This window comes from Falco punctatus (assembly GCF_963210335.1).
Source record: "Falco punctatus genome assembly, chromosome: 5".
Taxonomy (NCBI): Eukaryota; Metazoa; Chordata; class Aves; order Falconiformes; family Falconidae; genus Falco; species Falco punctatus.
In genome coordinates, this window is record NC_137584.1 from 87,587,080 (window position 1) to 87,604,855 (window position 17,776).

Here is a 17,776-nt window from a genome sequence, read left to right on the forward strand (position 1 = left end):
CACACTTGTGGGCTATTATTTCTGCTTCATTTGTGTCAAATAGTGGTCCTCCATATGTTGACTTAATTTGTTTCCACCACCTCCCCACTTTCACTGCTTTGTAGTACTTAATTGCCTTGTTTCATTAAATAATCCATTAAGCTTTTGAGCAGATAATCAAAAGGGAAAGTGAGTTTCAAAAGAGGAAGTGTGGCAGAGATCAATTTTATTCTTTCAGTTGGGATTTTGGGAAAAATTGTTAGACGTAGGCATATACCCGTAGTAGCCAACTGTGTGAGTTGTTCAGAGCGCCATTATTTGTCCAGTTGAGCGCTATAAAATACTGCCAGACTGGAGACCTGCAAATGTAATTGCCACATTTCCCAGTTAAAATGTTGCAAACACCAAATGCCGTGCTTGTGCGGTGCCTATTGGATTGTGCTCTGGGTTTTGCTGTGTTTGGTGCACTGGCGCTCCAGTTACAGCATGCATCAATGTGCTCAATAAGCTTGTAGCATGAAGCTGGTTTAGGAGCATAAGTTATGAAGTCACTTGTTTTCTGTTTTTCTACAGCTCTTACAATTGCTATGCAAATGAGTTTTCATGCATGGTCTTCTAACTTGATTAGATTGTGGGCAGAGTTAAGCAGTCAGTTGCCTGCAACTACATGTTTCCTAAAGTTGCTTTTTTCCACTTTGAATTTTTGTTAAAATTATAGGCATTTTAGGTCATCTCCTACATAGATGAGTTGCAAATTTGAAGCGTTTTCTTATCAGTGGCACAAATGTATACAAATTTTCAATTTAATAAATGTTATTGCCATTCCACAGAATAAGTGTTAAAAAGCGCTACTCAGATTTCTGAAGAGATGACTAAGAATCTTCTTCTGGTAGAGACGATCTCAAGATCAAAAAGGGCATGTCTAAATATGCTTCCTATTTTCATTTCTGTTTATTTCTAGCACACCGGGAACTGCTTGCTCAGGAAGGCATCTTTCTCCTGGTATTTCCCCTACATTCATTTCTCTAGTAACTAGGAAATTACAGACTGCTCAGGCTGGTGTAACATCCTAGTATGGCTTACTCTTGCAGCTAAGTCAAACGCTGTAGCAATGGAAAGAGAAGTTATGGTCTATTGACTTGTTGATGGTATCGCTATTTGGGTGACCAGCCTGTAGGGAAGGATTTTTGAACTGCCGCTGTATGCGGGGAGCTTATTACAATGTGGAGCTGGAATCTATCCAGAGCATTGAAGCTTTCTTTTTCTGTGCTGTTACCTCTTTTTCATTTTGTGGCCCCACCGTAGCTTGTTTCCACCCTGGGGAACCAATTGCAGTGCTGGAAAATTAATCTCACAGTAAGGATTTGGTTGTCTCTGCAGGTTTGTATCTTGGATAGTCAGTGTGTCATTGACTTCTCATTGCCCTCTGATGATGGTGGTTTTGACACGAACCCTCCTCACCACTGCCCCAACCCATGTGATTTAATGACGTGAACTTACAAAGGAGCTGTTACAGTGACTACAGTGCATGATCCAAACAGTAAATGTATGTGTATTTAACTTTGATAGCTGTTAAGGGCAAGTAGCAGAATGATACCGCAGCTGTCCTGCAATGTTAAGGAATTGATGTATTCCAGAAGGAGGCTTCACAGGTGCTGCAGTGTTTAAAAAAGTAGAGTGGAAACCATTATTCAACTGTTTAGCTCATTTCTTCCTTAGAGTCACTGTCAAATAGATCCTATGCTTGCATGCCTTGCATCATTTGTGCCACTCACTGTATTTCCTGATAGATTGCCCCAGCGGAAGGATTAGTGTCTATACTAAAGAAGAGAGATGATAGGGAAGGAAAAACAATTACGCAAGTCCAGCAAAGGCAAACAAAGAGAAGAGTGCGATTCCAAGAAATGGAAGACACATTGGATCAAGGTAATTTAAAGCTGTTAATTCGTGGGTTGCGTTCTTGCGGTGCAAATGATGTTGATCTTTTTGTTCACAAGACCAACATGGGCATTCATTTTATGTACTGCCTTGTTTCTTTAAAACTTAAGTAATAAATGAAGGTGATGCATCAAAGATTATTCTATACCAGGTTTGGGTTACAGGACTACAGAAAGATACAGTAAGTACATTTCTGTTTTAAAGCTTGGTTGAGACTGAAGTCAGGTTTTTTCCTCTGGCTGAATAATTTACAAGTGACATGTAATGGACATCCCCTCATTAATGCTTAGGGCTTAGGGGTGGGAGGTGTAGGTTTCTCCCTAAATGTAATCCATGTAGGTAAAGAGGGATGCGAAAGAAACAAGTCTGTTGTGCTTTGTCCAGAGGTAGCTTTCCAGCCCTTCCTAGTGACCACAGGATTGGAGGGTGTCAGATTTTTGATGGTGCTCTACAATTAAACATCCATATATATTTGCTTATTGTCATTACATTTGGCTAAACACCTTACTGCCTTTTTGATGTTCTAAATAGTCTCATAAGAAATACCATATATATTTTTTTTGTTATGCATTTTTTGGAGTTGAAGATCTCTGTCATTCCAACTCAAGAGATTAGTAACTTTTGGTTACTAATGATAGTACTTCCTGTACCTACTGTGTGTGTCAGCCACTAAATGGTATTAATGGAGGTCTTTTGTACTAAAGTGTATTAACTGTGTCTCATACACTGAAAGGAAAATCCATTCACTACCCAAAAGGGAACTTGTCCCATCTTTCATTAAAAAAAAATGATTTTAAAACAATTTATGTTTTAAATAAAATTTAATTAAAATTTATTCTGTGATGTTTTTTTTCCCCGGGGATTTAGTGATTCAAAAGGGAAGATTTATTATTATTGTTATCATCATTGTTGGTTTTGTTATTGTTATTTCAAACACAGAAAAAAGTGCTTGAATTTTTCTTCTTTTTTTCTTCTTTTCTCCTGTTTCTTATCCCAGATGTAGAGTGAAGGGAGTTCAGAAATTTTCTTAGAGCCTCTTCAGTCTGACAGAAGACGTAGATGTTGTTCATCCATACAAGTTATCAAGGACAAGTGAGGTTGTGGGGATGTAGCAGCACCTCTGCAACCTCTTTGTTGCTCTTACTGTAGAATAAACAGTCATGCAAAGAGTTACACAGAATAACTGAGATGTAAAATAACCCTGCACATTAGCCTACCCTGACTGCTTTGTCTATCCTTGCAGTCAAAATAGGAGAATAAACACCAACAGTTCATGGTAGTGGAGTCAGTGTCAGTACAAGAAGCAAGAATGTTCCCATTTATTGTAGTTTCAAAGATTTCATTTCATTTCTGCTATTTCCATGAAGGAAGCTTTGGCTGTGCAACGTTCTTATAGTTAAGTGTATTTTGCTTCAGTGTGGAATGACTCTGCAAGTGGTATCAGCAAGGACAAGTAAGCAGGTTGCAGAAATTAAGCTATTTAATTATTTAGGTTTCTGAAAAGACAGGGTAGAGAAACATACAGTTCCTGGTATGTTTTATGATCCCTTTACACGGTGAGCATTAGGTATGTTTACCTCCTGACCCATTCATGGAAAAACCTGGCTCAAGTTTTCTTAGACACATTTGCATTGCTTTTTATATCATCCTTTTTCACCTTTTGTGCTCTTATATTTACAGATGAAGTAGCTGGTGGTTCCTGTATTTTGCTGATCCTGCTGTGCATCGCGACTGTTTTCCTTAGCATTGGAGGAACTGCACTGTACTGCACCTTCGGTGACATGGAATCCCCTGTGTGTACTGATTTTGCAGCCAACATGGATTTCTATTATACCCAGATATTGCAGCGTATAGAAGAACTTAAACACTGGATAGCCTTCTCATAGCTGAAGTGAGCGGAGACAGCACACTGGAGCTCACCAACGGTTACTGGAGAGGGTAGAAAAAAAGTAGTGATTTCAAGTTCTCTAACACTTGCCACCTGCAGGTGATGTGTATTTGATGATGTACTTACACTTTTACTTAGAAATCCAGAAAATTCTAGTTTAGCAATCAGGTGGCAAAATGTTCACATTTTAAACTGTAGCACTGTGGTATGGGAGAATTAAAACGTATTCTCTTCACCCTTGTGAGAGTAGGCAAGTAGCTTTTCGACAACTTGGGCAAGGCAAGAAGGAAGAAGAAAATTGACTGTCTTCTATATGCTCTCCCATTGCCACATAATGTGTAAGCAATCTCTGGAAGCTTAGTAAAAGGACAGCTTTAATTTACAGCTGTTTGTGCAAAGGTGTTGCCTCCAGCTATCATGCAATAAGTCTGTGTTTCATGGAAACATTATTTTTCTTCTAAGTCTTACTATTTTTCTCCATTTTAATTCTCCTGGTGAGCCATGTAATTATTTGGGTGGAGTGAGAAGAGCGCAGCGGCATTCACGGAGCCCTCATTTGGTGTTTAACAGGCTGACCCTGTATCTTCTAGCTTACGGTGAATATCATGAGTGGGATAAATCTGCTGGCAGATTTCACTAAATTTCCTGGAACTTTACTCACAGTATTGTGTGGGCTGTTGTAGAAATGGAAGGTTAAAAAGGAAATCATGGGTCTCACTAAACACAGAAACAAAAGTAAGATGTTTAGTAAATTATTCGTGTTAAATATTAAAGTGACTTTGGCCAATTTTAAAGCACCTGGTAGCAGGTGTGGAGCTAGCTGGGTTTTCTGTCCAGCTACGTCACTGACTTGCAGTAATCACTTTGTGCCTCAGTTTCTCCTCCATAAATGGGGAATAATGATCCTTGCCTTTATCTATGAATCTTCATTGCAATTAGGGCTCATGTCTGATTCATCCCAGATGAGTGCACAGGATCACTGCACTGTGCTGCAGCCTCTCTCCATGAGTGAGTGCTTGTGTAAAGCGGGACTGGTCCAGCAGAAGAGATTCAGAGGCTCACTGCAGATCCGCGGCATGTTGGTAGTCCAGGGCACTCCTTCTAGCAGATAAAGCACATTTGCATCTGTTCGCCCTGCAGTTCTGAGACCTTTATTATGTAATCTGTTCTTTTTCTATCAGCCATACAAACCAATTTCAATCAGTACAAAGAGTGATTTTAAGTGGGTATTTCTGTCACTTGGTGCTCAGCCCTCCCCGTGGTATGTGACAGGAACACTGACGTGACTGTGAAGGTGAGAAGTCGACAGACAGGCCTTTGGCCCACACTCTGGTCAAAATGTGGCAACTGTTCTGGCACAGAGTCTGATGGCCTGGCCCTGCTGAAGGTGTTAGTGTGAAATGATTCCTTTTCACCTCAGGAAACAGCGTTGTTGAGGGGTCCACTTCACTCCGTGATTTCCTGCTTACTAACGTTGTATGATGCAGTGTGTTCAGGTTTAGAATATTATTTTGTAAAATACTATGAAGTAAAATCTTCAAGATATTGCTCAGAATTTTAACATTAAATGATCATGCTTTCTGGCATTTGCAAGCAATTTGTCCCTCTAGTGAGCTTGATTGTTCCTAACGCACTGTTATACTTCACGGGTTTTTAAAGTGAAAGTTAAAATCACTTTTTTTTTTCCTAGAATAAATTGCATGTATGATTTCTCTTTTTTTCACTGTGGAGGCTTAGTTTATTTATACCTTAGGGAGCCTCATGTGCAGCTTTATATTAAACTAGCAAATTTAGAATGCCCAAATTAATGAAAACTTTTGCTTTCAGAATGAAACTTGAGAACAGTAGATTGGTATATTTTTTGGTTGTTGTCCTCAGAGTATTATAATGCTGGGCTAATCTAAAGGAGAAAGGGAGAGACACTTTTGTATTTTAAAGTGTTACTGGCTGGTTCAGTTTATTATTTGAAGTCTGGGTTTGTTTATTTATTTAGTTTTTCTTTTAAAGATAATCTTAATTTTCTTTTTTGGTAATTTACTCACAGAGTAAGTAAAAAGCATGCATTCAGTTAAAATATGTATTTATAGTGACTATGTAGTTAGACTGTATTTTGGGTTTCTGTAGCTTTGCATTGTGTGTTTCAGGATATTAAGTTTATTACTTAAGAGACAACTGTTGTTTTCAGCTTAAAAAAAATTGTTTATAAGTTTTTGTGCACTTCATCACCAAAAAGATCAAGAGGTATATATAGAACTATTTATTCAAAAGTATATCAGATATGGAGATCAAAGAGCCTCTACTTCTAGGTTCATTTAATTAAAACTATTTTAAAAAAATTATTTTATTTAACTGTAAAGCTATTTAAAGTTAAAGCAATTTTTAATAAGCAGTTCGGTTTAAAATCATACCAGATCCTGGTATGTCCACTTTGTGCAATATTCCCAGTGCAAAGACTCGCTAGTAGCAGCAAAACTGCCTACAAGAAGATCGTGGAGAGGCTGGGCACCACTTCACCGCCATGTACGCAACGAAAAATGAGCGGCCAGGCGTTCTGTGTAACTCCATCACCTTACACTTGTGTGGTAATGTGGAGCATCTCTCCAGCCTTCCCAGCCTATGCCAAGGTACCACCCCTGCAAAGTCCCTCAGGATTTGAGGGAGGGGAAGGGGCACATCCACACAGCTGCCCAGTTCCTGATAGGAGCTGCTCACTTCTCATTTGCAATCAAGTGGTTGAATCTGGATCTAATTTCTGTTGGCATTCCTTTATAAAAAGCTGATGGTAGCAATTCTTGTTCCGTGTGACAATTCGGTTAGTGCCAATAGTTTGCATGGTCTGTAGGACATTATCAAACTTGCAGCTGCTGACCTAACAACATTTGCTTTGCGTTGAGCTCCAAGGAGTGTGTGGGCAGTCCTGGTGCTGCCTTCCCGTCTGCTCTGTTCTCTTCAGGTTGCTGGTGATGTTGCTTCCTCCTGGGTGACCTGAGGGGTTAAAATCTTGATAGGTAAATCCAAGCTAAAAGAAATAGTTTATTTGAACAGTTATTTCCCTTGTCTGAGTGTTTTGAGGTAAAATAATGCTGAGCAACAGCTAAGATTGTTATAAGGAGGAAGAAAAGAGAAGGAAAAGGCTTCCCACACACATTCTTTGTGCATTTGTGCTCTTGGTATGTAAGTTTTTATTCTGTTTCCTTCCCTGCCACTGTCTTTATGACTGTTCTGCTTGGCAGTAGGGGAAACATACTAAGCTGGTATAAAAAACATTTGTAGTTGGTAGGAAGATGCAGGGAATGGTTCAGTACTTGACAGTAGTTAAAAGTAATTTCTTAAAATATGACTGGATTTCAGGCTGATGGTGTACCTTCAAAGAAGTTGTGGCCACTTAATCACCTGCAGTGCTCTACTAGAAACCCCCACCTTCTGGTTTATTCTTTGAGCGTAATTCCTTTAAAGAGATTCTTATGATAGAGCAAAACCAACAAGACTTTTGATGTAGATTCAGCATATGCTGCCAAAAAGGGCTTTCTGATGATGTAATTAATACCCTAACCTCTAATAGCCTGGAAAGGCACTGTGCTACAGTGGAGCCCCCCTATACTACAGGCTTGTTTTCAAAACAGTGTCAGTAAGCAGATATTTCACGGCCCAGATATGCCAGCAGAAGTTTGTAATCTAGACACAGCCCATGCTTTACGATTTTTCGAATGTCTTTGCTTTCATACTTGGAAAATGGATAGCCCTGGTAACAAGCAGTAGAAAGTAGCCTAACGAAAAGGGAAACTCTTGTTTAGGGTTTTGGGGAGTAAACGACAAGCCTGAACTATCAAGCAGAGTAGATTGCAAGTCCAGATTCTGGTGTGACTGGGTATTATTCCGCTCAATAGCCTCAAGGGACGTTACCCTCCTAAGAAAACATGTTTGCCTACTTTGTACTGTAATGTAAAACCAAGACCATCTGAAAGGACTAATAACTATTTGTAACAAATTTAACTTACGCTTCCTTTAGCAAAAGGAGTAAATAATTGTGTTTGAAACCGGCACCCAAGCTTGTAATTTAAATACTGTAGCAAAAAAAAATAAAAAATAAAAACTGTCCCAAAGAAAATACATGAACCTTTTTGGGTACTGTGATTTCTAAATGCGTAAAAATACTGAAAATATTTTCTGTGAAATTCAACTAAATCAGCAGTACCTCCAATAAGAATTTCATGGTCAAACCCAACCTAGAATGGAAAATGAGGATAAACGTTTTGTTTGGGTTTTGGTGTAATGTAGTTTTCCTGGGTGGATTGGTTTGGTTTAATAGTCAAATGAAACCCCAGCTTCCTCACAGAGCTTGGTTCCTCTAGACAGGTGAGTTTAAAGCACTAAAATGTTGCCTTACTGCATCATTCTGAAAATAAATTGACAGGTGGTACGTTTCAGAATTCCTAGGAACTGGGTGGGTGACCTGGATAGTGGTCACAGGCCAGTCTGCTCTTTGAGTTTAATTAAATACATAATAAAAAAACCAAACAATTCCAACTCAACCCAACCCATCAGCCTCTGATTTGAACAGGAACATGCCAACACATTTTGGAGCACCCCTCTACTCTTGACTCTTCCCCCAAAAGCCATGGAATGAGGCCAACCAGAATTTTAAACTGCTGAAGAGGCAGCAAAATCCAAAGAGAAAATGAGGCGGTTTCATACATTTTGTTTTGGTTTTGTTAACTTTGTGTTGTTTTCAAGTTGGTTTTCACGGTCAAAAAAATTAAGAACTACAGTGAAAAAGTAGAAAAAATTGAGAATTTCATAGAATTTCATTGAAACCTGTGAGATAACATCTCACAGCACCAAACTATATCGTAACATAGTGTCTGGGAGCCTGGAAGTGCGGCCAGGTTATGTGTAGAAGTAAATTGCTGTTGTAAACTGGTCTTCTGTAAAGACAGGTACCTGGTTTCAGGAAGACAAGCAGCTGATCTTCTGCTTCTGAGTCTTAATCTGACCCCTGACCAGAAGCATTGGCAATCTTGAGGAACCTGGATGGGCTTCCAGAACCGGTCAGTAAACTTTTGCCCAGAAGCCAGGCTTTGGCTTCGTAGACGCAGCTGTGCTGGTTCTGTACTGCTGCAGACCGAGGTCACTGAATCTGTCAGTCACCATTTTCATCCCTTGGTTCTCCTCAACAACCTTCTCATGAACAGCCTTCTACCCCTGCCCTCTCTATCCTTGCCTGCGTCCCAATTAGTCCCCTTTTATTCCCTCTGTCTCCCTCCCCCTTTACCATTTCTTTGTATGAAATAGCATGCGATTTATCATTCATAGGATCGTAAGTTAATTGAGTTAGGAAGGGACCTCAGAAAGCCTCTAGTCCAACCTTCTGCTCAAGGGAGGGTCAGCTGAGATCCGACCCAATTGCTCAGGGCTTTACCCAGTCAGGTCTTGAAACCCTCTGAGGATGGAGACTGCACAACCTCAAACTTACACTGATTCTTGTATTACTCATAAACAGCTGGTGTTTGAAGGATCAGATGCTGCCTTCCAGGTGCCTTAATGAAACAATCTAAATATTTTTCTGTAAGATAGCTACCCAAGGAATCCTGAAGTCTTTAACTATAAAGTCCTTTTTTTTTTTTAATGAAATTTTTAGATGTTGGTTCTTTGAGGCTCCCTGATAGCATTTGAGAATTGTATTACTTTGAATTAAATATCATGGTAATTCTTTGGTGTAACATGAGCCTAGGATTTACTGCATTCAGTAGTGTCCAGAGATGGTGGTCATCTCTTGAAGAAGGTGATGGTGGGGAGTAGATGTGTGCTGTTCTGCAGAGTTGCTCTGTGACAGCTACGATGTTACAGAATTGATATCAGTGAATTTCATTCAAGGGTCTGATTCTGCACTTGGGTTCATCCTGAGCTTGTTTTTAATGGCCAACAGGCTAAAATAAAAAATGTAGAGACTGCACTGAAGCACACCCAAATTTCAAAGGCATGTCTAATACCAGACCAAAGTTCTCCATGAATCTAAAATTGTTGAGCTGCACTTTCTTGAAAACAAGTTTGAATCCAGCTTCGCATGGCAGTAGATCAGTTGGCTCTCTCCTTTTGCTTCTTGCCAAGAAACTGTCTGGCAAAGTGTCATCTTTTAGCCAAGACGGGCCCCTGATATTGGACTCATTTGTAGGCTGTTGGGGAAATTTCCAGTAACACTTCTGTCACATGACAGTCAATGATTGTGTCCCATTGCATTGCCTGGCCCTGAAAATGAGTTGAAGTCCCACTCTCGTGCTTTCATAGACCGACCGATGTTAAAGCTGTTACCAAAACCAACTTCCAGAGTGAGAGTTATAGGGCATGTGTTTGTTTGTTTTCCAGAAGGTGCCACGTGCCTAGTACTGCAGTGGGAAAACTTTACTGGTTTTCAGAGTTTTGGGGGAACATGACCAGATTCCACAACTGCTCTTTGCAATGCACGGAGGCAGTGCCAGCGCGGTGCACCCTTTCTGCTGGCCGGTGTTCGTTCTGCTCTCCCAGCCGGCAGCCCTGCACACAGAGGGAATGGTTTTGTCAGAAGTGGCAGTGAAACCATATATGCACTGGAAGTTGAGCAGTGTGAGGGTATTGTTACTTCCACATAAACCTTACACCTAAAAATGTACTTTTTAAAAAATGTATATATTTTTTTTTTTTTTTTACTTTCATTTAGGAACCATTCATCAGTTTACCTTGACATCTTTTTATTAGAAATAGACAGCATTAACCACTGATTCTCCAGGAACTGGAACTGATGCTTTTTGCTAGAGGTAACATGAGTCTTGCCACTTGTAGGTGATGCTAAAAATCCTTATGTTTATACAGCTTAGAACTTCTGGCTCTTCTGCCGGACTTTGTAATGAGATTGGTAGATAGTCTCTGAGGCTATGATAGTAGCAAGAATGTTTTCACGCTACTTTTCCTGAGCTAGCTGAATTCAGTGCACTATAGAAAGGACTCAGAAGAGAGCATAAGGTTTGAATTACTAAGGATCTATACAGCCTATTTCAGTGAAACAAAATGTCAGCATCTACCATCATAGAAACTAGCGATTGCTCCAAAAAGGCTCCCCATGATTAATACACAAGTATATTTGAAGAATTACAAGGAAAAAAATTACATACTGAGGTTTGTCAGTGACTATTCAAAGATTGAGGCTTTACGTACACATTAGTAGATGAAGTAAGGGGAAACAAATTCTCAAGGTTGTACAAAGGTAAAGACTGAGTATATTATGGGCAAAAGGGCTACAGAAAGTATGTAATAAAGACCTTTGATCAAAGATGATGAAAAAATTTTATTGGTAAACAATGAAGAATCTTTCTGGTAATTACATGTATCTGTGATGTGTTTTTTCCAGTCAGATTTTATAGAAACAGAAAAAAAAATGCACAATACTTTAATGACATCAGGGAGGAGACAGGCTAATGGTTAAAATATTGCTGAATTCCTTTTAGCGCTCCTTAGGAGGAGTTTAAGTCGTTTGTACAAGGTGACATAGCAGGAAGAAGCAAAGCAGGACCAGAGCTTACAAATCCTATCTTCTGATCTTCTGTCTGGTCCCAGTTCCCACGAAGACCACACAGATTAGGGAAGATAAATGAGTACCCTGTTGTTCACATTATCTTTGACTTCAGGCAGCTTCAAAGACTGTTTAAAGGTATTTTTATATTCTCATAAATTTTGTGGTGATCTTAATCGATTCGAGAGATGAATTTCCTTTCTAGTTTGCAGCACTGAGTCCAGATGCCATTTTAGCGTATTTTTAGGGCTTGATATCATCAGACCCGTGGTAGCTGGTTGCTATTTATATGTATTAAGGCAAATTGTATCAACGGTCCACGTGGGAACGGGAACACATAGTATAATGGCAGCTCTTGTCGTCAGAAAATGAGGCTCAAGCTGTCTGTAGTCGCTTTGTGTTTTGCCATCTAACCCTTACTACTCATGCTCTGCTAACTACCAGGGAAGCAACAGTGCTCAGCAGAGCAGGCCCTATTAAGAATCCTATTTAAAAAAATCAAGCCACAATCTCACAGCTCTGTTGGGCTTAACACAATACCTGTTGCTGTGCCAAGTGTGAGGAAACAAAGCGATGTGGAAAGCAGTAGCGGTCACCAGATTCTGCCTCCCAACAGAAACGAAGCTCTTGTGAGGCAAAGAAATGTTTTGACCATGAAGTGGATGTTGTTGTCACTGTCTGCAAATGTGAAAGATGAAAATAATTTCAGATGTTCCCTCAAAATGCCTTTAATGACCTCTTTCCCCTTTCAATATTTGTGTTGTTGAAAGCTTGCCCTTAGTTGAAAGCAAAAGGGAAGAGTAAGCAATCGTAAAGTGGTATTTTTTTGTTTGTTCGTTTGTTTTGGCATGTACTGCCTGAGATTTGTCTATAAATAGGGCATTGCTTTTCTGAGCCAATTCACTGCTGGGTAATATCCCATGGTTTACCTACAAGGGCAAAATAGATGGCCATTAGCAGTGAGTGACTCATGTATTATAAAACGGCCCCATTAAAAAGAACCGCCTCTATCGACTCATGCAGTAGGGTGATGAAACAGTATTTTCGGTAAACCGGCTGCATTTTGCAATGCGGAGCAAGCCTTGCACAGCCCACCCACACTGCCACGCAGTCTGGCGCTCCACTGGGCTTCGTCCCGGGACCTTTCACAGCCGTGATTCCTGTTGCGGAGCAGCCAGGGAGGCACCCGCTCCTGCCTCTGCTCCCTTGGCCACTGAGATGACCAGTGGCTGTAGGTCTCTCAAAACCAAGCAGAACAGCCGTGAGCTGTCTATAAAGACACCTGGAGTTTCAGTTGTGAAACTCCAACAACCTGTCCTCTCGTACGCTGCCGCAGTGAGAGAGGAGGCAGGCGGGAGGTGCCTGGAATGAGTCCGTGTCCACCGGAGCCTGGAGGAGATGCTCTTCACCACATTTCCCTCTGCGAGTCGGATATTCTGCTTGCAGGAGATAAAGCAGAGTCCTTCAGGACTCAGCCTGAGGTTGTAGTGCCTGCGGTCCAGCACAGCGGAGACTGCACTGGATGTCCTGTGGTCCTTGCAGAAGTATTTCAAAGTAATAGCTATCTTGAGCACTCCGCAAAAGGCTTTAAGAATCCAAACCTGCTGGTCTTCCTTAGGTAAAAATATGTAGTATGAGAGACTGAAGGCTTTAGGATCCCACAACAAAGGCACCATGGAAACCATAAAAATACTTGCGGAAAGTTTTGAATGTGCTGCCGAGACTGTCTCAGGATTTCAAAATCATTCAAATATGAAAAAAAAAAAAAAAAGGCAAACTTTAAATAGTGTCTTAAGGAGAAAAGGTTATGCTCTGTGGTACTTACCATCACAGAGCACTTAGCATCACAATCATGAAATTAAATATGGTTTAACAGGAGATGGGGCAAGTTTAAAATTAATTTTTTTCTGGCTGTTGTTCTGAACTGCACTGTTAAAGAGCAGACCACTTGCTCTTCAGTCCTGTCTTTACATTCTTTTCTATTTTATTTTCCTCAAACCTTTATTCCTGACTCTGAATGACATCCCTTTTAACCAATTAACTCAGTAGGGTTTTTTTATATGGCCAGAAAAAAATATTGGCTGTGGCTCAAAAAGGCTGTGCTGTGACATGATTTTAAGTAGTTGGGAGAGAGCGTTGATTAGGTGATAAGAACTGGAACTTAGGAGGATTTGATTTAATTGCCTGCCCTCACGAATTTCCTACGTGGTCTTAGGCACATCACTTAATTCTCCCGTGTTTCAGTACCCCACGTATGTCATGGGGACAGTTCTTTGATGCTCCCTGGGGCGATGCAGTGATACACGTTCCATGTATGGCACGTGGGGTCATGGTTACCTCAGAAGTGAAGCATTTCGAGCAATATCAGCAACTTGCTAGTCACACTTTGTCTGAAATGGTTACCCTGCCTTGTCACAAGTAACTGCAACGAACCCCACATCTGAAAGATTAAGAGAAGAAAACCCTTCTTGTTATTCACAGAAAACTCTCTAAAGAATGTGAAAATGATAGCTGTTTCAGAGGGGCCGTAGGAAAGAAGTACTGAAAAATGGGAAAATACACTGTAGTATTCCTGTGAGGTTTTTTGCTGTGCCATCAGGTGAAGAAATTGCATCTGGTTTTATTTTTTGTCAGTTTTTTTATCATCCTAATGACTATACTGTGAGATTTTACAGCTATTTTAAGCTACTTGTAGAACTACAAACTGCTTTTGCATCTTAGCAGATCTATAAAACTTGGTAAAGCTCCCTATGGGAGGGAGGGGTAAAACCAGTTGCTTGATGGATTTCAATATCTGGTGTCTGCAGTATGTAGGTTTGTTAGTGCCTCCCACTTTAGACTGTCTGCAATGGGGTAGAGCTTTTAACGGTCTTAATATTACCAGTAGTTAGCCGGGGGGGCAGGAACAGACTGTGGAAAATTCAAGCAGGTTGCTTTTGAAAGTGTTCATACTAGAAGCTTTGAGAGAGAATCGGAAAGTCTGTCCCTCATACTATTAGCATTTATAGCAATTAAGCTTTTTGCTGCGTTAACTTGGGGTAGTGACAGGATTAGTGGGGATTTAGTGATTTAGTTATATTTAGCGATTTAGATTCTTGGGTTCACTGAGCAATTGCCCATCATAAACTATTCTCTGCAAATTTTGAAAACAACGTGGGAAGGCTGACATCAAGGAAAAAACGAGCCAAATTAAGGCATGGCTTCTGGTCCAAACACAAACTAGAAAATCCCTAGTGTGACCACCTCTAGAAGCACCCTTCTGCTGTAGGTATTAGCTGTGGAAACGGCCCTTACCTGCAGAAACATCTGGGCATCTTGCCTGCTGGTTCTGGGTTCTTTTCCCTTTTTGTAAGTGACTTTCTTGTGGGGTTTTATGCGGAAGGTAGAGGTTACAGCTTTTGCCCATTTCCTTGCAAATACGTACCCAGGTAGTAGCAGAGAAGAGCGATGCTATTGTAATCTATTACTGAAATAGAAAAAGAATATGCTCGCAGCAGGTTGCACCCATTTTTCGGTGCTGTCGTTACCTTTCTGCGTACCCATTTTTCAGACCCCTGCCTCTCCTACTCTTTTCAGTTGATGCTGGGAGTATTAAATACAGAGAAGCCACCATTTAATGCTGCCTCTCCCTATGTCACAGAGACATAAAATCAGAAATGGACATTAGATGAATAATCCTATCAGCCTTTATTAAAATTAATTGTTAGATCTGCATAGCTGAGGTACTTATCTCAGCACATCTCACTGAGGTACAGCTTTTCTGCACGTGTCATGATTTCCCAGGCACATGTGAGTAAATGGTAAAAAAGCCCTTTGGTGGGGGGAGGGGAAGGGTAGGTCATGTAATTAGATGAAAATAGGTCGTATGACTGGGATTCTCCTTGTGATGAAACACTCGTTGCTGCCAATTTATTCAAATTGGGGAGAGCGAGAGGAGGAAGGGATGTAACTGTATTGTCCTTTCTTCAGGCTGTTTCTTGTTTCTCATTGTCTCTTGACCTCAAATATCGCATTCTACAAAAAGTCACAGACTCCTGCTGCTGCTGCTTCTGTTACTGTGAGCAGCATTGCCTTTTTAAAGCAAATTGCTGAAAGTCTAGGCTTAAAATGTCACCAAGGCTGCGTATTATTAAGGGAAGTTATTTGCTTCCTTTTGAGTTTTCCTCCTTCGGCAGAAGATTTTTCTTCAGGTGTACTGCAGATTCCCAGTGTAACTGAATCTGAATTTCAAAATCACTTCAAACCAACAAATGGCCCATGCATAACTTGGCCCAGCTTGCACTACTTTAATGTGCATTGTACAGCAGCCTGCTCTCAAATTATGCAAACTTGCTGGCAGAGATCAACTCTTCTATGTTTCGAAGGCAATACCTCAATATTTACAGGAAAGCCTTCAAACACTGTAGTTAAATTAGTGCTAATCCATCACTTCAAGTTAATAGTTTCATAAGCAGAACCCGATGTGGAGGAGGCATTTTAACTAAGACCGGAATCCATTCATTGAGTAAGGAAAGCAAAAAGAATACTGAATAGCTTCCCAGTGACTGCATGAACAGGAATCCTTGGAGACAACAGGGTATGTTAATGTAATTAAAGACAACATCGTAATATATAGGTACCCAAAGCCCAGATCACAAGGTACAAGCAGCCTTATTTCTGGGATTTGAGGCATTGACTTTACAGTCTTAATAAATAGTGCTCTTCAGAGAAGCAGCAAGAGAGCTGCATTACTTTGAAGTATGTGGCTTCATCAGAATCAGAACACTTTCTATTTTCTTCCAAAACAAAATCATAGCAAAAAGGGAAAAAGCCTTTTGGTAGTCTTGAAACATCACCTCTAGCTAGAGCAAAGCTAGATTTTTATATTCTCACAACTTTTCTTGTACAGATTTGTTATTGATCTTCTAATCTTGGAGGTATGCACTTTATTACTATTATAATTAGTGTTTAAAGCACAAGCAGTGTCATACTGCTTGGTGCAGAGGTCCTGATATCATGAGGCTTCTGCATATGCTTCACTTGTAGTGTATGCCTACATCTCCATGAACAGAGCCACCGAGTAGGCAGCCAGACCTTGCTCCCCCTTCTTCCGCCCTCTGGTACCTTGTACTTACCCGCAGGGGATACCAGGGTACGAGCAGCCCTGCTCCCCGCACGCTGCACCTTGAGCCATCCTTCCACAGGACATGGCTGGGGTGGAAGGCTGCTTCGTTTCCCTCCCACCATTACAGTGCAGCCCTGTTGAAGAATTGCATTTCCAGTAGATTCGACACCTACCTAAAACCAGTTAAATGCTTTGAGACACCCTTTACTTAAAAAAAAAAAAAAAAAAAAAAAAAGAGCTAAGGAAGAGAAAAAGATCTCACTGCTATGATTTGAGAGCAACATGAATTAATTTCAGGCTATCTATCTCCTATTTTTCCAATAACAGACATACTGAAAAAATTCCATAACTGGCTGCAATAACTTTCCTGTTGTTTCTACTATACTGGTGTAAATTTTATCTCTGGTTCTTATACTGTTGCAGTTCAGAAACTGGGAAGCAGCACAACACTGCCTCACTCCTTCTCACAGCACTGACATCCTGATACTACTGGTTTTTCCCTTCCAGGTAGGTTAGCAAGAGAGGCTGGAAATCTATTTTAATAGCAAGTTTTAATTTTCCTGCAATTCATCTTTTTCATGCTGGCTGGGTAATTTAATTTGTTGTTGACCTAGTTCCAGTTATGAAAGATTAGACTATTCATTATCACAGAAGTTTCATCCTTTGGCCCTTAAAATAATTAGGCTTTCTGAAAAGATATGCCATAGATTATTAATATATGTTAAAATATTTTGCTTATTGAGTTCCTTGTTTCATATGAAAACATTTTATTTGTACACAGCCTCGGTAATGATTCTTTTTCAACTGTAAGATGTCATTACCACCAGGAAGGGTGACACTAGAATTTAGCCATGAACTAGTATTTGATGAGCATGGCATGTGATGATGTTGTCACAGACACCGTGGCTTCATTGCACGAATGTTTCCATCCAGCGATATTAAGGCAGAAGCATCCACTGTAATTAGAGGTTTGAAACTTTTGTTGTGTAGTTGGTTCTGCTATGCTGCGCAGAATGAGTGTCCCCTTTAAAAAGTGGAAGGAGACAGAAAAACGGGTTATCTGAGTGATTCTTGCTAGCTCTCTGCCTGTCCTGCCATCCCTTCTAGGTGACCGATTCTTGCTTGCTTGCTGTCACTTTGGCAGTCCTGGGAGGAGAAATGAGTTCTCTCAAAGCTTCTTGGCAATTTGTCCAACTTCTAACAGGTTTTGGGGAGGAGCCGGATCCAACTGACCTTGGACAAGAGGTTGCAGCTGTGAGGGTGATGGCTGTGAATTTTTTTGTTCTGCCTATAATGGGAATTTGCCCCAGTTCCATCAGTGTGT

At 40.5% G+C, this 17,776-nt stretch overlaps 1 protein-coding gene across 5 annotated transcripts in view; it reads left to right on the forward strand.

Moving 5' to 3' along the window:
- CNST (consortin, connexin sorting protein) overlaps window positions 1-16,706 on the forward strand; it is a 61,708-nt gene extending 45,002 nt beyond the window's left edge. For all 5 annotated transcript variants that reach the window (XM_080390473.1, XM_080390472.1, XM_080390470.1 and 2 more), the window contains 2 exons: window positions 1,770-1,905; window positions 3,598-16,706. In XM_080390473.1, coding sequence (XP_080246599.1) covers window positions 1,770-1,905; window positions 3,598-3,803 — 342 coding nt within the window. In that variant the 3' untranslated portion in view covers window positions 3,804-16,706. The remainder of the gene's footprint in view (window positions 1-1,769; window positions 1,906-3,597) is intronic.
- Window positions 16,707-17,776: the final 1,070 nt, after the last annotated feature.